A 26,263-nucleotide genomic window follows, 5' to 3' on the forward strand; every position below is an offset into this window, starting at 1 on the left:
CCGAGAGGCTCTGGTCCCATTTTCAACAACCCACCAATACAAAACCTTGTTTTATGAGTGTTTTCACTTAAAGACACCTTTTTAATATGCACTGACGTTGACTTCGAGGCCGATAGCACTGTATCTCTTATCTACATGAAGCACATCTAACACTTGCGTTTTCTCCGTCAGGCACGTGGCAGGACACCAGACAGCACTTCGACACTACACTTGGGAATTCTGTTATAAATAGGGAAAAGCACCCACATGTGAAAATGTAACACCAAACACACCACAAAAAGGACCCTGCTTACAGCTGAGACAGTGTCACACAGTCAACCTCAACTGCGAACATGCATGTTAGGAGCCTCGTATTTTTCATTGCTTTGTGCATGTCTGTCAGTGATCACAAAAATTTGGGGGTGACAAATAAACTTAGCCAGTAGGTGAAATCATAAATAAAGAATCCATGAGTAACAAGGACTGGCTATATTTGCTTTGTCTTAGGTTACCCATCCCCTCCTTTAAAAAAAATATCCTCACCAGAGGAAGTGTTTTATTGATTTGAGAGAAAGAAACATCACTGAGAGAAAAACATCCATTGGTTGCGTCTCGTACACACCCCAGCTGGAGATCAAACCTGCAAACTAGGGATGTGCCTCGGATGCCTGGGATCAAACCCACAGCCTTCTGCTGTACAGGATGATGCTCCAACCAGTGGAGCCACTAGTCAGGGCTGCCCTTCCCTTCTGAGTTCCATGAGGATGGGGATTCTCCCTGGTCTTTTTTCACTGTTGCATCCCCAGCACCTAAGCAGCGCAAGGCAGATGTTAGTTACCAGATAATTATTCATGGATGACCAAGGAAGCGAATGCTATTTCCCTCACCTGAAAAAAAAATTATCTTTAACTTCCTAGCACCCTCATTCTTCTCCTGCAGAGCGCATCGCAGATGCAGTCTGCACCAACCTAGGCAGGTTTTGATCTCCTTCTAAGGCCTCCTGACCATCCTGGGTGAATGTCTATCATAACATGTATTAAATTCTATCTACACACCAGTTTCCCTCACTGGCCTGAGTCCTTTGCGGGCTGAATCTGGTTCATAGTTACCTTGTGTCTCTTGCACCTAAGGCCATGGCTGTTATATATACAAAGCATTAAGCCAATGTTTGCTTAAAAAATAAATTTGCATAGTTTATAAACTCTCCTTGGCCCATGTTCCAAATGGGATATTCATCTATGAGTGGGGATACTAAAAGCTGTCTTTTAAAAAGATGTTATATTTTATCCCTTGTTTAAAGAAAAATATTTTGTCCTTCTGTCACAAAATCACTATTTCCTTAGGACCCACTACCATGGTTACGTCTCAACTTTATGGCTAATTGTAATCATTTCACTGTGTGTGTTTGTGTGTGTGTGTGTGTGTTGGATAAAAGACTTAAATATAAGTCGTGACACAGTAAAAATCCTAGAGAAGAACACAGGCAGGAAAATAAAATATTCCATGCAGCAATATTTTCACTGATATGTCCCCTAGAGCAAGGAACACAAAGGAAAGAATAGACTAATGGGACCTCATCAAAATAAAAAAGCTTCTGCAAGGCTAAAGAAAATGAAAGGGGAACCAATTGTGTGGGAAAATATATTTGCAAATGATACCTCAGACAAGGGCCTGATCTCCAAAATATATAAAGAACTCACATGAGTCCACTCCACAAAGACCAACAATCCAATTAAAAAATGGTCAAATGACCTGAACAGATATTTCTCCAAGGACTACATACAGAGGACCCAGAGACATATGAAAGGATGCTCAGCATCACTGGCCATCATAGAAATGCAAATTAAAACCACAATGAGATACCATTTCACACCAGTCAGAATGGCCATCATAACAAATCAATAAACAAGTGCTAGCAAGGCTGTGGACAAAGGGGAACCCTAGTGCACTGTTGGTGGGAATGCAGACTGGTGCAACCACTGTGGAACACAGTATGGAATTTTCTCAGAAAAATAAAAATGGATGGTCTTTTGACCTGGCAATTCCACAGCTGGGATTATACCCTAAAAATCCTGAAACACCAGTTTAAAAGAACCTGTGCACACCAATGTTCATAGCAGCACAATTTACAATAGTCAAGTGCTGGATGCAACCTAAGTGCCCATAAGTAAATGAGTACACAAAAAAATGTGGTATATGTACACAATGGATTACTAAGCAGCAGAAAGAAAGGAGCTCCGACTCTTTGTGACTACATAGATGGAACTCTTTGCTCTTTGCTCCAACTCTTTGCTCTACATAGAGCATTATGCTAAGTGAAATAAGCCAGGTGGCAAAAGTCAAATACCATGTGATCTTATCTATAAGTAGAACCTAATGAACAAAACAAACAAGCAAGCAAAATATAACAGAGTCACCGAAATTAAGAACACACTGACAGTAACCAGAACAGGAGGAGGCAGGGATAACGGGGAAAAAGGGAGAAGGTTCATCAAGGAACATGTATAAAGGACTCATGGACCAAGCTAAAGGGGAGTAAGATTGAGGGTGGGAGGTAGGGATGTGTGGGGCGGGTGGGGAGAATTGGGGGAAAATGGAGACAACTGTACCGGAACAACAGTAAAAACTCAAGTTAAAAAACAGAGTGATTATTGATAGGTAAAAAAAAAAGAAATTTTAATTTAAAAAAATGAACAGGAAAGCCCCACGTGCTCGGAAAGGTGTTTATTGCTGAGAAGAGTTTAGCTAAGTAAAACCCAACAATAAAAGCCCCTGGAAAACATCAAATCAATCATGGAAAGGAGTTTAGGTAATTTTAGCCTTATCAAATAGAGCCTTTGATGACTTTGTCAAGGTAGAATAACATAGGTGCTTCAAAGACCTGTTACATTCATAGGCTGAAATGTGAATCTAGCAATTTGCCATTAGCTACTGGATCAAGCTGAATGTCCCTGAATTCAATCTAGATTTCATGTCCTGGCTTCAGGCTCCCAGCTGGTACAGCCAACATACCCAGTGAGGCCTGGGCTGACCTGCCTAGAAGCCTCTTTCCACCACTGGACCCTTCATCATCTCCATCCTTCCAAGTGCTGTCCAGACCCATGTGTCCTGACCCCTTCACCCTACTATTATCTCACCCTCCACACACCTGTTTCTTATGTTACCACCTAACACTTTATGATCCATATATATCTTATCTGCTTTATTAGACAGGCAAGAGTTATCTGGATAATTTTTTCCTTACCAATTGCACCCAAGAAAGTGACTAATGGTCAATAAATACTCATTAAACATAGGTGTGAATGTGAAACTAGTTGATAAAAGAACCAAATCCTTACTATATGATACAAAAATAACAAGATTCTGTGCTTATCATGTCATTGATTCTAACAATACCAACCGTCCCTGAGTACACAAGAAAACTTACTGTTGTTTTCTGCATAAATCCTTATGACAGGCATCAACTCAAAGAGCACTTTTGGTTTGGACTCAATGAGTTTCATGTTCCTCTTGTCCCAGCCAGCACCTTCAAGATATAAGCCATAGACGTAGACACCCTCTGTGGGAGGGGCAGAAATGTCATCCTTCATCCACTTGGTGACTTCATTGCAAAGCACCATATTGTCCAGAGCCCAGCCTTTGTTGGCCCGAGTTATCTCCTACTCCAGGCAAGAACAAAAGCAGAAGACGCAATTAGCGATTAGAGAAGTTTGTATGGACAGAGCATAAATTCCAGTGCAGCCCCAAACTACCCTAATGCAAAGTAAGTAGAATGGTATTTAAGATTTAAAAGATTCTCTCAGAACCAACACCCAAGTCCCAAGTTAACCACTGTACATGTATATTTTTATTTTATTATCTTTATAATAAAAGCAAATATAAACATAACAAAGATTTTGAAATTCAAGCCAGCAGCCTCAGAACAAGTTCCTGGACTTATGTTCAGGACAATGTAACAGCAAGAGATACCCATAAGAGACAGTCATTCTCTGTCTTACTATAGTCTCTAAAACTATAATGAAAGAAGAGAACTTTATAGAGGAAAATTATAATAACACAATGGGTATAAATCAGAGCTATTACCTGTCGCATGGCAGTTAAAAATCCTTGGGGGTTAAAAAAGCCTGTCATCCAGAAGCAGTGGGGTCTGCCATTGAAAACCCAGGAGGTAAATTGGCAGTTTCTTTCTATAAGTTCAGTAAACCAGAAACCCAATGTACTTGAAACCCATGACACCTGAAACACATACACATTCAAACAATTAATACGGGCTTCATTTTGCTGTCTCACTGGTTATGTTGACAGAAAAAAATGATAAAATACCAATTTCACTTTTAGAAGTTAAAAGTTCCTGAGACATGAATTGCCCTGGGGTTCTGAAATTTAAGTTTTCAAATGATTCCTCCTCCTTGAGATGATATGACAGAATCGGCTAACCATCGCGTGAATACAGATCCACTGAGAGCTCAGAGGCTGCCCCAGATGTCTGGGGTCAGTAGAATCATCTTCCACTTGTGAACATATTCATCATCAACTCCGCTACAGAGCAATTAAAACAACTGCATTACATGTAACTGGTCCCAACTATTTTCCTTCAGCTACATTTTCAGTAGACGCATTACAAAACAAGACCTCTATTTGCATGACTGTGTTCATGGCCCAAGCAACACTTTAAAATGTGTTCTCTGAATACCGACTCAGAGGAGCCATTCTCCATTTATCATTTGTAATGAAGCAGACAACAATTATATTCTGAAGTTTTTGTCCCTTAGAATGTACTTTGATTTCTTCTGATGAAGGAGCAGACAGAGAAACAGAGGTCCCTTGACCATCAACAAATTAATTACATTCATTGCCTGTAACATTCCTCCTGAATTCACATGTGGAGCTTCTATGGTTAAAACTGGCATGGCTATGTCATTGATGTTATCAGCAGCTGTGCTGGTGGGTGTCTCCAAATCATATTTTATAATATTTTACCACAACTGCCATATTTTATGTATGAATAAGCATAGTGATCAACCTGGATGATCAACTTAAATTTCAAATATCTTAAAAATTAATTTTCCTGTTTTTCAAAAAATGGAATTCCAAAGACTGATGGTGTATTGATCATCATTTTAAAATTAGGTAACTCATTTTATTCAACATTTATAGATGTGTTAACTAAAAGAGAAGTATTAATACTACATTTGATCTGAGGACACAGGGAACCACTACTATTGAGAAGGTACCTCCTGGCACAGATCCCTGTTGTAGAATCTCCCAGGTGCTGACCAAGCTCAGTTTGCTGGGTTAGTGGGTAACAAAACAGTGGCCAGTGACCAGGCAGGTTCTCCTTCTGTCACCAACAGTGAGGAGAGGCAATTCAGATAGAAAACTCTCTGGCCTTGGCAATAAATTTGTTAAAGGTGCAAAAAAGAGGAAGGGGTCTGGTCAAAGCTAATTTTGAGTTTCCAAGCTGTGTGATTGGAGTGATGAATAGCACTGTCATCAAATAGAAGTCAGTGGAGAAGTCAGTAAGAAGGGCACTCCCAGGTACTTCATGCTGCCTGTGGGACCCAATGCCTTGGAATCTGCCCAAATCTTGGGTGAAAAATTGGAGGCTCAGCACTAAGTGTCTCTTCTGAAAGACTATCTGTTTAAATCCTATCGGGTCTCACCTCCCCGATAACCTGAGTAACTTCGAAAGGCCAAGTACCTCGTCACTCCATGTCCCAGTCTCATCTCTAGATGCAGCCCTCTCTGTACATCCCCCAATCTGACTTAAACCTCAGCCCTCTCCCCTCCCGAGTCTTTCCACTGCACATTCAGCAGCCTCAGTGCCACGATCAGCAAATTCCTCAAGATCCTTCACCTCTTCCTTGAACATTCCCCCGACCTCTTCTGTAATCTCTCCCCCACCCTCACCCAGAAAAAACCGCTTGCTCTGTAGCCCTATCAGAATGTAAGATGCTGCTTACTGCACAGCCATCAGGACCAAGGAAGGATATCCCTGTTTCTGACAAGTTACAGTTTCCCATTATTCTCCTCCTTTGACTCTCAGCTACCCTGGACAGCCCATCCTCACCCCTTCTTGTTTCCAGCACCACTGGTTACTGCCTCTTATTTATCAAGGGATTTGGCTCCTGGTTTGTCCTTCCATTCCACCCCCAAAATAATCATGAAGAGGAAGCTGATGATAGTGGTGATGATATACATGGTGGTGATAGAGGTCTGGCAGGGGAGGTGCTGGTGGAGGAGGCAGTGGTGATGATGATGGTAGTGAAAGAGGTCATAGTGATAGAGCTGGTGAATGTAGTAGGGATGCTGGTAGGGTGATGGTCATGAAGGTGGCAATGATGGAACTAGTGGTGGCAGAGATGGTGGTGGTGGTGATGATGGTGGTAGTATTGGAGGTATGTGGGGTTTTTTTCTAAAATTTTTAAAGATTTTATTTATTTATCTTTAGAGGGGAAGGGAAGGAGAGAGAAGGAGAGAAACACCAATGTATGGTTGTCTCTCGTGAGTCCCCTGCCCCGTGCTGAGAACTGGCCTGCAACCCAGGCTTGTGCCCTGACTGGGAATTGAACCGCAATCATGTGGTTCACAGGCCCGCGCTCAACCCACTGAGCTACACCAGCCAGGGCTGGAAGTATGTGGTTTTAAGAATAATAATAGCAAGCACTTATATAACAGTGGCCACATGCCAGACACTGTTCTAAGCACTTTACATTGTTCGATTCATTTAACGTTCTCTTAACATTCACAAGGTCTGTAGTAAAGATGAGAGAATAATAATTTCCATGCTACAGATGAGGAAACTTAGGCATGGCAAGACAAGTAGCTTGTCTGAGCTTGCACATCTTGGATGTGGCAAAGGCACAACCTGAGGGTATATATTCTGGCTTCAGAGTAGTTCAGTTCATAACCCATTAACTGCATTTATTTACTTCCACTAATCATTCTTGATGACACCAGGATCCATGTGAATGACCCATTTAATACCCTACCTCCTTATCTCATGACCTCGGACCTCTAACAATCCACTTAATTCACCCAGGCCCACACTTGCACTTCCAACCTTGTCATCGAACATTGTCCTCTTGGACAAAACACATTGTCTCCACAACTCTATTTCCATCCAAGGACAGAGAGCTCCATTTACATAACACCCCAGGCTTCTTTATTCCATCACTCCCCTCACTCCAAGGAAATAAAGAAACATACCTGACTTGAGGGGAGGTGGGGTGTGGCACAAACAGTTTGTCAAATGACCAGTGAGTTTTCATCCCATGTGGGAAGGGACCCCCACCCTGCCCAGTCTCCCGTTCATGTCGTCATGCTGTGTCCCTGCATCCCCTCTGATCCATGAAGACCAGACCCCGTGTAACTTTTCCATTCCTCCCTTCTCCTGACTATGATGATTTCACAGGCCATATGGTGGAAGAGCCACCACCAGATGGTGAGACCTCCACCGGATGGGTCCCCTGTAACTGTGGGGAGCTGCAGCCCCACCTGTGTGCGGAGAAGAAGGAGAGTACCCTCCCATGTGTGTCAGTAGATCAGCACGGAGACACCAGGAGGTTAGGAAAGTCCCATCAGCAGCAGGAAACACGGAGATTCATGTTCAGAAATAGGAACTTTCTCTTCTTCTTCTCAGGCCCAGAAGCCTGCAGGTAGCACACACCCTGCTGTGTTCTGCGTGCTCTAGTTTCATGAGACACTGCAAGGGAACCCTGTGGATAGCTTGTTCTTGGACATCCCCATCTAGAACTGTGTCACAATAAATCACCGTTGTTTAAACCACTCAGTCCGTGGTAGCTCCAGAAAACTAACACATCTTCCATTGCACTTGCCTAGGGAAGCCCAACATTGCACGGCCTCGACCATCCGCCCTCCCCAGGCCCGCTCCCAGTCGGCTGAGTGCAGCTGCAGGAAACCATAGGACTGCACAGACCCGGTTCACTCTGCATCTGTGACTTCAGATCACAAGTGGGGAAAGCCTGGCACACCTCTCTGCCTGCCATCCATCCCGGTTTCCTCCTTCTGCCAAACCCTCAAGGAGGGCAGAGCGTATATGCACTTCCGCAGGGGAGCAGGACTCTCAGAAAGAGCTGTGAGTCACGTACTCTAGGAGTTCCTACTGCGGGGGCAGAGTTACCCCTGGTGATGGCATACAGCAAATGCAATTTCCTAGGAAATACGGGATATAAACGCAGCAACGCCCCTACCCTTCCCCAGGTCTCTTCTCCACCATAAGCAATCTGAGAGATTTCGCTTATTTTCCCCACAAATTGCACTTGCATACAACACACAGAGGCTTAAATACAGAACAAAGAAGCTATGTCATTTAGGCACCCTCTGCCCTCAAATATACATGTTTTCCTGCTTTAAAAAGACACTCAGTCCTTATTTTACTTTTCAAGTAGAAAATTATTCCTTAAAACCGCATCTCTCATGTGACACAATCACCAACAGGTGATCAGTAAGCACATTCGTTATCTTGAGATATAGTTACACACATATCTACAAACAAAGGAAAGAAAATGTTTAATGGGCATGTGTATCTCAGAACATTCCCTTCTATGAAGCTACTGTCATGAGCTCTGAAGCCCAAGAGCTTGGATTTAAATTCTGATTCTTGCACGACTTAGGTGTGTGATTTGAGAAAAGATATAAACTCTCTCAAATGCAAGTTCCTCATCTGTAAATTAAGGGCAATAAAATGTAAGATTGAAATGAAAGAATGCATGTAAATCGCCCACCCCGATACATGGGAATGCTATATAATTTCCTTCCCCACCTACAATCTAAAAATACAAGACTATAACGGGATTAGTCCCAAAGCAAAAGAACACTTTTAAGTAAATTATCCACGTAGATGCTTTCCACTTGCCAATTTTCCTCTGCACAACAATAAAGCGACTAGGCAGAACTTCAACGTACTTTTTTCCACTGAGCAGGAATTCTGGCATCAAACATGCAATTCAATGCATCGCGAAGATTTTCACTCATGATGACGGTGCCGTCGATGGCAAGTTTTAGCTCCGTCAGGGTGCTGCGGACCAGGGTGAGCACCCTTTGCATTCTGTCGATCTCCTGCCTGAGGAAAATGTTCATTGGCTGGAACGGTCCCATCTTTTGCAGCCTCTCTCTCACCTGTCATGGGGACATTCAGCACACGTCACAAAGTAGAAAGCTGCTAATGTTCATGTCACTGGGGCTTCTGAAAAGGCCCCAGATTTTACAATTCCACAAGTGGTAAGTTTTTATCTATTTTTTTTTCACTGCCAGTAAACAGACAAGAAATAAGAAACATCTGCTAGATGACCAGCAGATTTTTCATCCCATGTGGGAGAAAACAGGCAGCTATTAATGCACAGAAAAAGAAAAGTGCATGACCACAGCCACACAGCCTCCTAAATAGCAACTGCGCTTATTAGGAAATGGTCACTTACTGCTAATCTAAGACTTTCAGACACATACATGGACACACAAACTGACATGTAAACATACATGACCATTCTGCTGGCTGCATAAAAAAACTATATGTATATTTCCAGAGCTTTCTGTTTGAAAGCAAAGGACTCATCCATCCACCCACCCACCCACCCAATCATTTCCATCCTGCAAGTATTAATTGAGAATCTTCTATGAATCAATTATTGTGCTGGGCTGAGTTGCATTATCCTAGGGTAGCTGTGACACATTCAGCAAAAGGAGGGAGATGCTTCTAAACTCCACTACTTACCTTACTTATTTACATATTTATTTGTTTGTTTGTTTGTTTATTTATTTATCTGTTTATTATATTTTTATCTATTTTTAATGCTTCATACATGTTTCAACCACTGCTAGACATGAATGACCTGTTTCCTGTTACTATAATGAAAGGTGCTCATAAAAGCTGACTGTAGTATTGATTTTCTCCAAGCAAGCTATCAGAGTTTCTTCCCCAGGAAATGATTCCCTTGGTGATAGATCCCTGAGTTCAGTCTATCATAGTCACGGCCAAAGTGACCTGCTTCGTAAAAAGCCACAAGATGCTGAAGAAGCAAAAGCCTGCAGGGCTCCTTCTGAAAGCAGGTGGAAAGGGGCCAACACATAAAGAAACATGGTGGCCCTGTGACAAAAGCGTCACACTTAGTCCGGGTCAGCTTCTAAGACAGTATGGAAAGTAACCCAGTTATTTTTGCTTTCATCAAAAGTTTAAAATTATTGCCAGGGTAAATCTCTTCACAAGTTGTTAACATGTCTAAAATATTAGCCTTCATAATCATGAAATTGCTTAGAAATTAACTGCATATTTAAAAGACATACTAATAAGTAGACTAAATGGTAATAGAAACAATATAATAAAGGTTATACATTTTTCAAAGACATACTAGTGCTTGAAACCTGTGAGATGGAGAAGCTGCAAAGCAAGTTAATGATAAAAAGACAGACTCTCTGAAATTAAGGACGCCCGAGTTTTAGAGTGTACATTCAATTACACACCATTTTTTAATCAGCTGCTAAACTCTAAAAATACATTACTTTTCTTTCAACAAATAGCAACGTGAAGTACCTCAAGGGAAAGCTCTAGAAAAGGAATCCTATCCCATCAGTATATACCTGTAATTTAATTATGAATATTAACATTCACATCAAGTTTTCTCCTTATGTATATGTCAAAATGATCACATTTATAGATTCAAAATCTTCTTTTTCTGGGTTTTCAGGAAGTGAGTTTTTTAAATTTTTTTCCCCAGAAAAAAGTTTGCCCTCCTTCCTCATTCCCCTAACCGAACAGAAGCAGCCACAGCAGACCTTCTGTCAAGATTTTGACTCACTTCAAACGGGCCATAGTCAGGGGGCAGCTTTTCCAGCATGTCCTCAGCCAGCCGGGCCACCACAGCCTCCCGGGTTTCATCCCCTCCACCAGAGCTGTCCTTGGGGTGGATGCCCAGCATCGTGTCCAGCACGTCCTTGGCCAGCTTGCTCTGGTACGTGATGTCGGCATTGGGGTGCAGCCCAAAGACCTCGGGGCTGTCGTAGGTGGGCAAACTCTGAACGACAAGTACCCCGGTAAGCACCGATTGCTGCCATAAGGACCAGTTAAATTATGTTGCCTTCAGAAAGATGCATGCTTTTATTAGAATGTGCATTTATAAAAGATGCCTTATTTATACCAGACCACCATCTCGATATTGTCTCCAGATAAAAATCAAAAGTTGCCTTGAAAAAAAATTAACATTGGGAAACATAATTGGCTCCTGGTACTTTAATCATGTTGTTTAATTTGGTATCTACACCTCCAACAAACTTAATCAAAGAGATACTGTCTTGTTTTATAATATGTAAGACAGAGAGGGAAATATGGGTTGGTATTTTGTTTTCTGAAGGTCTGATATAATTCAAGCCATTTTGTAAATGAATGTTGAATAATTAATGGTTACTATGTTTTTAAGATACCAGAAAATGACAGTTGTAGCAATTAGGACCCAAATAAAGAAATTGTATTCTCCTGGAGAGAGACTATGAAAAGAGAGAAATATTAACAGAGCAACAGAGTCAGTGAGGAAAACAGTAAGAACAAATGGGCAAAATTCTCCCTCTGCTACTTGACAAAAAAAAATGTACCTGCAATTTGACATATTTCTACATGTGAATTGTTTTATTGTTGTCCTATTCATAGTTCCCCTCCTATCTACTCCCTTATTTTATTTCTTTTTATGTAATGTCTTCCTATGTATGAACTCAAGTTCACTGTGAAATGAGATGTATATAAATAAATATCTGGACAGGCATATCTGAATTTATACCTTCAAAGGCACTTTTTCATTCAGCGCTAATTATTTAAAGACACATATAGTATAATTAAAATACATATATTTGCTGATTTGAATTACTAGAAGCATAGAGAGGATAATATATGATAAACTCATCACATCTATTTATCACAGAACCTCTAAATATACTAATAAATCTAGCCCTCTGGGGCTGTTGCATTTTAGTTTGTTCACTCCAAGATAAATCTTAGAGGCAAACGAGACTGCTAAATAATGATCTAATGAATTCAAGGTATAGAGACAGAAACACTGTAGTTACCTTGAAACACATCAACTTTCCCAAATTTCCTGTCAAAATTGTTTTTATTCTTTCTTAGAGCAATGTTTCTCAATCAGGGGTGATTTTGTGACCCCAGAAAACATTTGGTAATGTCTGCAGAACTTTTTGGTTGTCACAACTGGGTAAGAGATATGCTGACACCATGTGGGGAGAGGCCAGGGTTGCTACTAACCCCAGGACAGTCCCCCATCACCCGCTCCATGACAAAGAAGGATCTAGCCCTGAATGAAGAAGCCCTTGTATGGACTCCTGTACACACTCACACACTGTCCGCTAGACCCAGATTAAGGAACAAGTGTCACAAAATAAGGCGAGTGGGTTGAAAACCAGAACAGAGGATCCAGAGTCAGCCTCTGCCCTGTCATCACAAGTCACTGGAGTCTCATACATGGAGGGCTCTGGAGAGTTCGTGCAGGTTCCCTGGCTCTCATCTGCTCCATCTGTCATCCCCCAAAAAATATTCTTCACTGAAGCATTACAAATATAACCATTGTAATCACTGGGCAAATATCAACATGAAGAAAGCATCTATGGTGGAAGTTTCAATATGTATCACCATTAAAAATTATACTAAAGAGAGTATATGAGTAAATGGTGTAAATCGATAACTAAAAGTTCAAATGCTGAGGATATTTACTCTATGCACAAAAGTTTGACACTGACACACCTGGATGTAATGAAGATAGTTATCCACCGTGCTGCATTTTGGGATAGTATATCCTTGGTAAAAACTGAAATCTGGTCCAAACATGTTTTCACTGAACCAAACCTTAGCAAATGTGTTCAACAATCTCTTATCGTAGTCATCGGTGACTCGGCCTCCATATTGAATCTCGCCTATCATGTAGCGGATGGTGGTCCAGGAGACGCCCTGGGAAAATTTACAGAATAACTGTGTAGAACTGATCACAGTCTTATCCTCATGTTCCCTGCCAAGGGATGTCATTTATTCACTCATTTATTCATAATGTAAAAAGTACAGAAAGAAAATTAATTAGGCAAACATAAGTGATTATTCAAAATTCATCCTTATAACTTGAAAAAGATTCTGCTTCATACTTTCATATTTTAATTTCAACAGAAAAAAAAGATGTTTTTTCAAAATATTGGAATAGTTATTTAAGAATCACACACTTCAAAAGTAATCTAGACTTCATTTTCACTTTTTAAGATTTTTCTAAAAGTTTCCCCACTCACTCTCCCCACCCTCTAAAAAACTCTGTTAGGTTGTGTTATGCATACTGTCTACTCGACTTTAAGATATAAAAAGATCATTAAAATTTGGTTATTTTTTAGCTGAAATCAAGAGGCAAGTGTAACCTAAGTTGCTATGACTTAAAGATCATGACTTTGCAAACACAGAAAATCATCACTCTTACAAGATTTACTCTGAAGCTGCCCCCACCCAGAAAACATTTGGTAATGTCTGCAGAACTTTTTGGTTGTCACAGCTGGGTAAGCAATGTGCTGACCTCCCTTACCCACAGGTGGGGGTCATGTTAGCTTGAGGACCCACAATCACCAGTGGCATGAAGTAGCACACACACGGTACCTTTTTGATATCCATGTCATCTAAGTGGTTTTGGATGAACTGCACAGTGGCATTAAAGTCCGCTTGATTAAATTCATAAGGGATGTTCCACCCCAGAGCACCAAACTTCCGCCTCTCCTGGACTGTGGAGTGCAGGAAAGCCACGGCGTACAGCATGGGCTTCCACTGCACCACCGTGCTCACATCCAGCAGGTCTTGGCTCACACCTGTTGAGGTCAGCCAGGTGAAAACCTGTGTCAGCTCTCAAACATCCTCCTTTTCTATTACTTTTATCAGTTATTAATTCTTTTTGTAAATTCCTAATATTAAACTTCATTTATCTTACATCATTTTTTATCACATTCATATGGCAACCATAATTTGAGTTGAGTACCTAGAGGACACTTCTACCTGATCAATCTGCAAAGAGATGGATCAATCTCGCTGACATGGATCAAGTTCCTGCCAATCTAACAAAATAATGTGGGGAGAAAGCAGAGGTGGAGGACTGATGGCAGTGAAAAAAATATTGCTACTATGACTGCAACCACCACTGAATAATGATAATAATAAGTTTTATTATTATTATTATTATTTGGAGCATGTATACACACTATTTTAATTAATATTAAATTGTTAATACTGTGTATAGAAGTCATTGGCAACCTAAATATATTTCTGAAGCAATAGTTATGATGATTATGTATGTATCTATAATATGTATATAAAACTGTAAATTTTCTCATTTGGTAAACTTTTTTTATTACCATCACCCTTCCATATCCATTTTATCCTAACATTACTTTATAAACTGGCAGAAATTTGGGTCCTGTTAACAATCCCAAAAAATCTCTTTGTAGATTTTTCAGAATGATATAGAATTGTTATATTCAATATTGTTATTAAATACACAAGATTCCAATCATCACGGATAGAGTTTATGTCCCTTACTTTACATGTGAGAAAATGAAAACTCCAGTTGTTTGAGTAACTAACACCCAAGAGAACTCAGCATTTTGTCAAGGGAGGATCAAAAACAGGATTTCTGACTCCGCAGTCCAAGCTCTTTTCATGTCCCTGAGTCCCAGACAGGAAGCCACAAAGTACAGGAAGCAAAGGCAGATAGAAAAATCTCAGTTCCAGTTCTAAATGGAGGGCATTTGGTCTGGTTTTGCTCCTTTTGTTTGATTTCTAACTTCACTACTGTTCTGACATTATGGAATATGTCTTCATGAAATAAAGGCAGGCCACAGTTTTAATTCAGCCTCTCCTATTGGAAGGAGTTACTGTCCTACTTCAGGTATGGAGCATAAAGACTACATATGACCAAAACATCAACTCTAGATAGTTGCATGAAAAAGTAGGTGTCTAGCAGAGAACAGTATAGGACGAAGTAGAGCAACATTGGGAAAACAGGAAAAACATAAGGTGGAAAATGCTGAGCTCTGGTGCCTAACCCTGCCAGGTCACACTCCACAAGGACCATGACAAAGGGGCCATCCACTCCTCCACATGTTAAATAACAGCACTCTTTGCGATAACTATACCCTCGCTAATTCTGTTTTCACAATTTCTTTAAGAAAATAGTTTAAGTGCAAGAACACCAATAAACATGGACATATTCCTCCACTCACCACTATATGTTCTTTTCAGCCCTGCTCGGAGGCCCTGCGGAGGCTCATTGGCAAACTTAATGGACATCTGAAGGAGTGTAATGGGAAACTGCTTGTGAACCTCGGTGGTCATCCACAGGCGGAAAGTGTCATGTACAGTCTCAGTTTCTGTAACTATGTCCATTAGCTCGTCCATGAAATCGAGTCCCAGGTGGCAGTTCTGCAGAAGCGCCCATCCTCCCTGAGTCAACAACAGTGAATGGCAGTGAGGCTAGCTTGTGTTTTGCCCAGAGATTTAAATTAGTACATTCTTTAAAAATTAACTAATTATAACTTAACAGAACAGCACACTAAACACTCTAAATGAATCTAGGTCAAAACAAGGACACGGTAAAGTTTCATTGGGACAGGTATATCTTCTCCTGTCCAATATACAGATCCCACATATAGCATGCCAATTGCACTGGTAGGAGTCACGAAAATAACTTACATGGTAGGAGTCACGAAAATAACCAAAGTGAAGCATAAAAAGAGATAGCCGCACTTGCAGGTTAACATGCTGATTGAAAACACCCGTTTAGCTCAGCTCCTTCCCCAAAAGGCCATGAAAACTCCAGGGAAGGGACTTTGAAGGAGTGAACTTTTCAGAACAAAAACAGTGAGGGTGGAGATACTATCAGTAACATATAAAATGAACTCAAGAAAGCTGAATCCTCAACTGACATTCAGGAAAGCTGAGGGCAAGCTGAATTACACCTCGTAACTCCCAAAACACTCAAGAATGGTGACAAGAAGTCCCTGGGGAAGTTGGGAGAGAAGGTGGGCAAGAAGTTTGAAAGTCCAGCCCCCTGACATGTCCGTGCCTCACCTAAAGAAGGATGGAAGCTAATTTCCTTTAAAAGGCAAAACAGACAGCATTTACACTGGAGCACACCAGCACACACAGTATAGGAACCTCACTGAAAACAGACAAAAGAAAATCGCACTGATTTTGAGACCCGCCCCTCATGCCTCCCACTGACTTCCCAGAATATTGATAGCTGGGCGTGCACCCTCTAGAATGTGAAAGAACTTCTGCTGCGGAATTTGACCATTCTAAGAACAAGAGCCTTAGAAGACAAACTTGATCTTTTTCATAAATTTTTCTATGAGCATAAGAATATTCTGTGTATAAAGCAGGACTGGAAAAATTTAGGTCATATAATAATAATTGACTCAATATCAAATCAATAGAATTTTTTTGCTAATAGTACCCACAATATCCAGATAATAATCCTGAGTTGTTTTCTTTATCATTTTGTGAATCATTTAGTTTTGACTAGTACAGCCTGAGTTATTTCTTTTTCCAAGAAACAAATCAAGGACTAGATCTAAAATCTTAGTAGTTACATATAAAATTGATCATTTTGGAATTTTACGTATTCCCTTATAATTTTCTTCAAAAGTATATAGCATGTACTAAATAAACTACTCTTTGTCCTTTGAAAAAATTTAAGTGTGAGGTGCATGCTTTATTTAAATCTTTTTTATGTTTTTTATCGATGTTCAAATACAGCTGTCTCCATTTTCCCACCACCACTTTCCCCTGACCTCCCCACCCCCACCTCCCACCCTCAATTCTACCCCCCTTTGGCTTTATCCATGTGTCCTTTATACATATCCATTTATGACCCTTTCCCTTCCTTTGAGGAATTTAATTGACACTGTCCACCCCTTCAAACAAAAAGAAATTAAACATAAAACTTAACAACAGAAGGCTTTAGTTGCTCTCCTTCATCCAGCATACAGACAAATCCTGAGCTAAGTTTCTTAGGTGAGAACTGTGAGGCTTCAATGTTCACCCACAGAATCCATGGCCAAAGTTCTTCCTCTGAATTGCCGCACTCTGTATTCAATGTTTTGAGTTCGTACAGATTGTTCATTTTGCTCCTATTGGGTAACTGCTTCATTCATATTGCCTCAAACCTTTCTTACAAAACTTACAAAAAGCTATTGTCTCTGACAAATTATAAGCATGCTAGTAATAATGGATAAACTAAAGGCTAACAATATTCCATTTAAATTATAATTTGGTTGCCTGAAACTATATTATTATTAGTTACACAAATATATATTTTAAATTGAAGAAGTGTCCTGTTCATGTTAGTGGCCTTGTTCTCAGTACAGTAATACACAGAGGGAGGAATACAGAAAGTAGAGAGGAGGGAGGGAAGAGAAGAAAGAAACCAAGATCAAGGCCTACCAAGCCCTCATGTCAGACCAGACATGGGAGTCTTAAATACAGATGGATTTTTTTCCGTCTCCAGAAACACTTTAATCAGATCCCTTCAGCCTTCCTTCTCCTGCTGCAAACTAAGGTCATCAGACATAGCACAACCCACGGGAAGAGGCCCTGTCTTTCACCGAAGCTGGTGGTAGAGCCTCGAGGTAAATATGCAGATTCTAAAGCCCAGTGTGCCTAGTTCTAGACCAGGAGAAAGGAACTAGATGCAGCACAGTGGTAAGGTTCTAGATTCAGCAACAGGGACCTAGAACCAAGTGGTTTCACTGGCAGGGCAGGCACTGGTTGGGAGTTGGGGAAAAAAAGCCAGTCCTGCCTCAGGATGGGAAGTCCCTGGAGGACACAGGAGTCTTGAAATATGAAGGATATCCAGACACAAGAAAGAGTAGTCTGGCCCAGTGAAGTCCAGAAAGGGATCTAAACTAAGACTGTGTATTATGTTATCCAGTAGGAACAAGAAGCCGTGTGGTTCTTCACCCCCACCTTGCTTAGCCAAAGTGTGATGGAAGAGGAGAGAAGGGATGGAGGGGTCCCAGGCTGAACTGGACACCCCCAAGAAGGCTAGGCCAGAGTAAACACATGAGTGCCTTGTCCAGGAGCTGAGTTCTAGAAATGAAACGGAGGACCTCCGACATACTGTTAACTTAAGTCCCTGAAAGTGCCCCAGCTCTGGACTAAACTGTCCCATTATCAAGGTCAATGCGTGGTTTTCAGAGTTCAGTGGCTCCCAGGCCAGGCCTGAGCACCATATGCTCTACATGCTGGAGAATTTGCAATCCACAAAGGGCGTTAGGAACCCCGTCCGGAAAGTGACAGGCCATGTGTCCTAGAACCTCTAGCACCACTGCAGGGCAATGGCAGAGGGATCTGGGATCTGGGATCTGGGCCAGGCCTGGGGGACTCCAGGAGATAGACCGCGCATTCTGGAACTCAAGAAAAACACTGGTGTTGTAGATGCTGGAGTGTTGAGGATTCCAAGATTGGAGCTGAAGGGGCTGGAGAGGGGATTCCAAGATTGGAGAGGGGGCGGGGCTGTGGGCCCCCACAGAAGGTTTGGGATCTGGAGTGGGTTTAGCATTATGAAACTGGTTAGGAAATAAGATTTTCAGCTGGGTAAGTTTTCCGTAAGACAAGGCTCAGCAGAAAAAAAAATTTTAATTGTATCTGTTTTTCAATGAAATTTTTCTAATAGATATTTAGTAAACAGCATGCAGAATGTAAATTTAAACTCTTAACAATGCACATGCTCTTTCGTGCAATTGTTAACTCTGTAACCTGCAATATCAGCAAGGTAACACAAAAGTAGACAACTGGCCTCACGTTTGCCATGGTCTGCTGCAGGAGCTTGCGCGCATGGACCTCCTGGCCCTGGCCCATGGACACATAACGGGTTTCTATTTTTAATCTCTTCCCCAAGGCGATGATGGCATCCGTGGGATCTGAGCCCATGGACAGGAGACAGATGAGTGGTGTTCGTGGATCAGATTCCTCCCACGTCTTTTCCAAGTCCAGGATGACCCCTTCAGCATATTTTTCTCCCATGGAGTCCATGATGTACTTGCGGGCCTGCCAAAAATGGTACACGTGTCACTGAAACTTGTTCTAACTCCTTCACATGCACAGTGCAGTGTGGTTTCCAAAATTCATTTGTGTAGATTATCACAACAATGTCCACATGGACCCTGCCAGCTACATAGGACAGGGCCTCTCACGATTATACACTATATTTTTCACTTGGTAATTTCTTCTCACTGCCCTCATCACTCCATGTCTGTTTTATCCTCACTACCTTATAAAGTGTCAAAAAACTGAGCCTCGTTAGTAACTAAAAAAAAAATTGTATATTTTCAGATCCATATGTAATCATCAGAATACTCATTGTTGTCATTAAATGCACTGTTTTGATTAAAATGTATTCCAATTATCCTGGCTAGATTTCACTGTCCCTACTTTACATCCGGAAAAACTGAAACCCTTGCAGAGCATCTCTCCTGCACCAGGCGGCTGAATACTCCCCGGGATGGGCAGCCACCCCCAGACCAAATGCTGAAACCGAGTCTGACGCTGCCTCCGGGGAGAGGGGGCTGAACAGGTCGACACTGCGGATCTTCTGTTCTGCCTCCCCAAAAGGTGTCTGATTGAACATCACTAAAGGAATCTAATCAGAGCACAAGAACTTCCGAGGAGAGGGCATTTTTCCAGAGGGGCCTTCTAGTCCTGGTTCAAGACTTGCATGTTATCATAAGCGGCATGGAAAGCCATTTAGAGAACGGCATGCTCATACCTCCACTTATTCTAGAGCACACAGCATGGACTAGAGTGGACGAGAATGACCAGAGGAGACCAGTTCGGAAGCCATGGCTGTCTTCACTACGGATGTCAGAAGCCAGGGTGAAGCTACAACAGAGCATGGAACACTTACATTTCAGCATAGGATCCAATAGAGGATTATATGAGAAAGTAATAATCGGAAGGAAGGAAGGAAGGAAGGAAGGAAGGAAGGAAGGAAGGAAGGAAGGAAGGGAGGGAGGGACTATTTGAACCTTCTACCCTGCCCATAAATAAGGCAACTGCTTGACAATTCATCTGAGCAGAATAAAAGTAACAAAGTTGAGAAGAAAACTGAAGGAAGGGTGACTCATGTCCTGAGTTGCAAAAGCCCTTTCCCTTTTCTCAATAAATCATTGAATCTAGTTGCTTCATTATCACACACAGTACCTAAGTGGACTTAGAGAGGCTTACTCTGTATGTTTTTAACTCTGCCTCTGGAGAGCGAAGGGGAACATTTCCTACATTCTGTTACAAACCCTGCCTGCCATTACCCCTTAGGCTTTCTTGGAGAAGCCCTTGAAGAATCAACCTATGCTGAATACTACAGTTAAACTTTGAATTGTAGTATTAAAGCACAATGAGTCTTTTTCAGTAAATTTCCATGATGGTAGGCCAGTGGATTAAAGATATTTAAAAAGATAGATCCTTTGGAGGTAGCATTCATATGTAAATCATATGTAAACCATATGTAATGTGTGTACAATCCAAAGACTTTCAGGACAACTTTCTCCCCTGCAGGTTGTAACCCCTGAGGGTTGTAACACTTTCTGGAGCAGGGACACAGGTTTGGGGGTGCTCTGCTCCCCTCTAGCCTCTCTGCTCCCTAGAAACCTCACATTCTCCCTACCCAAGTGAACATTGTTTTTACTACTAGCAAAAGACAGCAAACATATCATTTCTGAGTTAATATAAAAAGGACACAGAAGAATAAGACATTTCCTTTACATTATACCTATACACCAACCTTAAAAACATGGGGTTTTTTCATTCACTTTTGTGGGGCCATTTTGGCCAAAGAAGACTAATACATCACTTCGTTTCAATGTGTACTTCAGTATATTTATTTGTTGTTAGCTTTTCCATGTTTCTAATTTAATTGCTAGAAAATCCTATGAAAGTCTACAAGAAATTCTCATTGGGATTAACATTTTAAATACTTCTTTACATTTAAAAAGACATTCTCCTTAAAAAGATCCTTTATTTTTTTAATAGGTACTTCATACTTGGGCAATGGTTCTGTCAGGACACCAGGATCTAATAAGAAGAAGACGTCTAAAGCAGTCCAGAGACTTATCATAGGCATTGGGAAGAGGTTCTTCCTCAGGGTTTTCCTTATCGAACCAAATTTTCCACATTTTCTCATTTCTTGATATCTGAAAATACAAGGGGATAGGAAATACGTCACACCATGGAAAAATCTTTCAGCAATAGTTCACAGATAGATTTCATTAAATTTTCCAGACATGTGTGAATGATATTCCTTGCTTATTTTTTTTATTTTACGTTCTAATGCCTAAGGGTTTGAAAATTAACAATCGAATGTTGTTTGCTCTAAAGTCACTCTGCATTAACACCAGCCTAGCTAGCTCCAGAAGTACGGAGAGTCCTGGATTGTTTAATTCCATCTATGCCTTTGTGGTTAACATATTCGTAAAGAATAAAGAAATCAATGGGAACTCATTTTCATTATTTTAAAGAAATCTGATTTGCTCCACGAAATCCTCTCATGACAAAGAACCAAGTCACATCACTTATGTGTACTCATTTTCCAGGACAACTCTATGTACCAAAACAAAAAGCATTTAACACACGTTTCTCTAATTGAATGAAGTTTTTTGGCCAATACTCTACTAACTAATTAGAAATACACCACTTAAAATCAAATAATAAGATTGCAGCTTCCTTTAGGCTACTGACAAGGAGTCAAAGAATACTGTCCATTATCCTTTGGAGCTTAAAAAATCAGAGAACAGCATTACATAAGCAAACATCTCAAACCAGAACAAACAATGTCTACAAACTAAAACAATCTTATGTTCTCTGGTACATTTTCTTTGATTAAATAACCAAGTACACTTCTTAGTGGTCTAATAAGAAAGACCATTCCAAGCTTATATTCATAGAGCATCATGTAAGAATAAGAAATAACCTCTTTCAATTATGAAAGACTACATAACGTGGAGAAATTGCAGGCATAAGATATGATCTCCAGAACCTAACAACTTCAGTAACGGGTAAGGTCACCAAAATCACCCTGTGGGGGAATAAGCTGGAGTGTATTAAAATCTCCCAGATGAAAGTTATTTAACCCCCAAAGAATGGTTTGTACCCTAACTCCATGGGAATCATCCGTTGTAAGGCAGGATATAAAAAATATAGCAGAACTTAAGCTTCTGGTCAACTTAAACTGGGAAAGTCAAAAAACAAGCTTAGGAAATTCTCTAGTTAAAAAAAGTTTTTTTAAGCCCTCAACCTGTAGCTGAGCAAAGCCGCCTATTGTCCATGTGATTTCTCTCTGACCATCTGATTTTCAAAAACCCCTATCTCCTGGCCTGTCCCAATTCAATTCTCTACACTCAACTTCCAGGACCCCAGCGTTTACACAATTCATCAGCAACTGGCTGATTATGAAGGGGCAGTACCTTCTAAAGCCAAGAGGCCACGTGCCTGCATTAGATTCATACCCAGATGCCTAGCTAAGGCACATAATGGGAGGGGCAGAAGAAAAAGAAGAGGGAGAAGAACAAGAGGCAAGAAAGGGCATTTAGCATGGAGAGTCAGGCTGTTCAGACCCCTTTTCCTATTTAATCTCTAGAAAGAAAGCAAAACTTTTAAAGGAGACCTAATTATTACATCTACTTGAATTTATCATTCTTTCCACTTGGGCATCTCCAAATGATGATACTGACACATGGCACGGGGCAAATAATTTCTCATCGCAAGACACGTCTGCGATGGGTGATGTGTGCTCCACCAGAATGTACGTGAGCTGTGAGGAAGGTCAAACACGTGTCATACCATTTTAAGGGTGTCAATATTCAATATTTCTCTTCCGTAAATATTGTAGCTGGTGATAAACCAGGAAGATGCTCACTGTGACATTATGCTACGTTTATTCAAAGCACTGGTTACCTGATCAAGGACATCTGAAAACTGTCTAAGTTTGCTGAGCTCCACCAAATTCAGCCAGGTCATGTCCAGGATCCATTTAGATGGCTTGGGAGGACAAGCTTTAAGGTCCAATGAGGCACCACCTTTAAAATTAAACATATAAAGTTATTAGATTATCCTTCTGTATTATAGAACACTCTATAAAGATTTTTGCTTAAACAACTTCCATTTCAATTATTTTACTTCCTTAACATTTTTAAGCTCAGAAATCTAAACCATGGTGATGAACAAGATTCAAATTTTAATAAAAGAACAGATAATTTCACAAAGACACATTTAGGAGTTAGTAAGATAACTTTGGAGCCAAGCAGATGCTGGATTCTATCCTGTCTCTACCTCGCCAAGGTCTGGAATAAAATAGCTCCTTGTCTGGGCCATTTTTCTAAATGTTTTATGTATTTATCTTTAGAGAGAGGGGGAGGGAAGGAGAAAGAGTGTGAAAGAAACATCACTGTGTGGTTGCCTCTGATGTATCTCCCACTGGGGACCTGGCCTGCAACCCAGGCATGTGCCCTGACTGGGAATCGAACTGGTGACCCTTTGCTTCACAAGCCTGTGCTGAATCCACTGAGCTACACCAGCCAGGGCTGAGCCTTATTTTCAAATTATTAGAATAGGAGTAATGAACCTTGGGTATTGCGATAATAACAGAATGACAACACATACGTGTAAATCACATAAAACAGGATCAAGGACAAAGCTAAGCGTCACTAAATGAGCACCTACTGTCAACATTAAGAACTGCTCAATGATGGCACAAGCTAATTTTAGAGAGAGAAAATATCTAGAAATGTCGGCAGCATTATGTATGTTTGAAGAGTTGCTTTCTGTAGACCAGTATGCTATTTATATCTATTTTGAGCACACCCCCAGGGCCCTGGCCACACCATTTGCATCTGGTCAATCCAACCACAACCAACATTTCCAGTGGGTGCTGACCCCTATCTTTTCACTGATGACTTGCTTGAGGTCATGTCACACTCATAACTCCCACAGCCACATAAAACAAACGACACCTTAAAAATGTTATTGTGGCCCACCTCAGAAAAACTACATGTGAGAACAATTGTATTTTAAGCCAAAGAAAGAGTTAGTGACTCTTCTGTGGTGTAAAATATATTGTTTAATAAACACCATCTATTAAACTGTTTCAGGGAAGGTATACTCTGAGCATAACTCTTAAAGGATATAACCAATGCATTTGGCCGCCTTTAAAATAATTCTTTGAACAAAGTAGGCTGTAAACAAATAACTATATTTACAATATTTACTGAGCTATTCATCTTTATCCACCTTTATTCATCTTTACTCATCTTGGTACTTTATCCAAGTACCACGTACCCAACTAAATTGCTCTTTTTTGCCAAATCTATTTTAGTATATTTCCAACAAGGTAAGAGTGGACTTGAAGCCATTTCAATGAAAATATAAGCTCATAAAATCAAATCAAAACATTGTTGTAATACCAGTGAGCAGTTAAAAACCTAAGGACAATGCTTTTGTTTTGAAAAACATCCCACCAATATCCATGAAAATTGCCCATCCTCCAACAGAGAATAAGGTACTCCCCAGAGGGTTATGGAGAAGCTAATGCATGGAAAGGAAAGGATGCTCCTTGCAGCCGAAGCATTATTCATCGTTTAGTGCAAGGGCAGCTGTGTCCTGAATATCTTCCCTAGCTCAAAAGTGTACAGTGGGCCACAAAGAATGATTGTAATGGGCAAGGGGCAGGGGCAGACATATCCCCGGATAATATGGCACCAGATTAAATACACTGATGAATAAACAACTGAGATAGGAAAAATTCAAATTAAATTCTCAAGATGACAGAGAACTCTGCAAACCCTAGCTTGGGAAAAGTAAATTTGAATTTTTACTCTAGTACTTTGTAAAAATAATGCATGCTTATAATGAAAGATTTATATAAGTTATATCACACAATGATAAGTGGCAGGGTTAAGGCAGACTTAGAATGTCATCTACAATCTTGTCTGGTCTCAGATGCTAAGCAGGGTTGGGCCTGGTTAGTATTTGGGAGGGAGAAAGTCATCTAGGCTCATCTTTCTCCGTCTTAGAGGTGAGTAAACTAAAAAACCAGTATCCAAACACTGTTACTATCTAAATAACCTTTTCAAATGAGTGATTTTAAAGTCCTTGCAGAGGGAGGTCACATTATTGGGTAGTTCTCACCAGCATAACTACCAAAAGGTGATCTTCAGAAACTCTACTTCATAAGCACTGTGCAAGCCTCAGACTAATAAAAATAAACTAAAATACTAAAGGTAATACAGCAATGCCTATCTGCTGAACATATTCTGCATGCCAAGGTTTACCTAAATTGTGTGATTCTCAATAACCCTATTTTGTAGATATGACTACCCTTGTTTTATAGCTGAGGAGACCGAAGCTTGAAGGGTTAAATGAGCTGCCTGAGATCATTTATCAAGATGGTGGCAAAACCACTGTTGTCCCTTTGAGTCTTCCTAACTCTAAATCTCATGTTGGTTACCATCCACACACTTGACAGTCTTCCAACCAGACAGACTGGCTGTGTTCAATGTCATTTCCATGGGAAAATGCATTTCCTGCCTGGACTGAGGATGTCAGAAACAACTTTTGCCTTGGAAATTTCAGTCAAGTACAGGACCAGAGTACTGAGGCCAGAAATCAGTAATATATGAAGGGCTCTTGTAGAAGGCAGCTCCTAGCCCCACATATCTATCTGGTGTTTCTCCAGATTACTCATCTTCTACATGGTCAGCTTTAGGAAACTTGGAAAATAAAGAAACCTAAGAAGCAAGGGTATAAGAGGCAACAAATTAGAGAGAGACAGAAAAAGAAAAAGAGAGCGAGCGAATGCCCATAAATCATACATTTCTAAGCTAAATTCTAACTGAATGAGACTTTGTTGCTACTATTAGATGCATGTGCATATGTATATGAACGTGAATATGCACTTGTATATATATCAGTATGACTATGAGGGACCTACACACCCTCCAGGGTATAGCATGTGCATATCCAAACCCCCCTATTTCCCCCATCAGGGTCCTCTTTAAGTTTCTCTGCAAATACACTCAGGTGAAGTCATGAAAATTGGCCCCCATCCCCAAGATGAAATTGCATCTTATCTTTAAAGGCTTAGCTTAGAAAGGCTTAGTAGATAAAATCATTTAGACCCCCCACCATCATTTTCACAGTCACTTCTTCAAATATCTGTTATCCAAACATTCAAGAATGCGACAGCAGATTTATGTTACCCAG

At 40.7% G+C, this 26,263-nt stretch overlaps 1 protein-coding gene across 2 annotated transcripts in view; it reads right to left on the bottom strand.

The window, feature by feature from the left end:
* Nucleotides 1-26,263, bottom strand: part of DNAH5 (dynein axonemal heavy chain 5) — a 210,181-nt gene that overhangs the window by 8,142 nt on the left and 175,776 nt on the right. For both annotated transcript variants that reach the window (XM_037063015.1, XM_037063014.1), the window contains exons 69-78: nt 22,961-23,082; nt 21,052-21,201; nt 18,818-19,063; nt 15,238-15,457; nt 13,625-13,830; nt 12,740-12,943; nt 10,794-11,009; nt 8,908-9,120; nt 4,063-4,215; nt 3,407-3,638 (exon numbers count right to left, since the gene is read on the bottom strand). In XM_037063015.1, the coding sequence (XP_036918910.1) occupies nt 3,407-3,638; nt 4,063-4,215; nt 8,908-9,120; nt 10,794-11,009; nt 12,740-12,943; nt 13,625-13,830; nt 15,238-15,457; nt 18,818-19,063; nt 21,052-21,201; nt 22,961-23,082 (1,962 nt within the window). The remainder of the gene's footprint in view (nt 1-3,406; nt 3,639-4,062; nt 4,216-8,907; nt 9,121-10,793; nt 11,010-12,739; nt 12,944-13,624; nt 13,831-15,237; nt 15,458-18,817; nt 19,064-21,051; nt 21,202-22,960; nt 23,083-26,263) is intronic.

Source organism: Sturnira hondurensis, unplaced genomic scaffold (genome assembly GCF_014824575.4).
Source record: "Sturnira hondurensis isolate 20B ecotype Veracruz unplaced genomic scaffold, ASM1482457v3 Scaffold0014384, whole genome shotgun sequence".
Classification (NCBI taxonomy): domain Eukaryota; kingdom Metazoa; phylum Chordata; class Mammalia; order Chiroptera; family Phyllostomidae; genus Sturnira; species Sturnira hondurensis.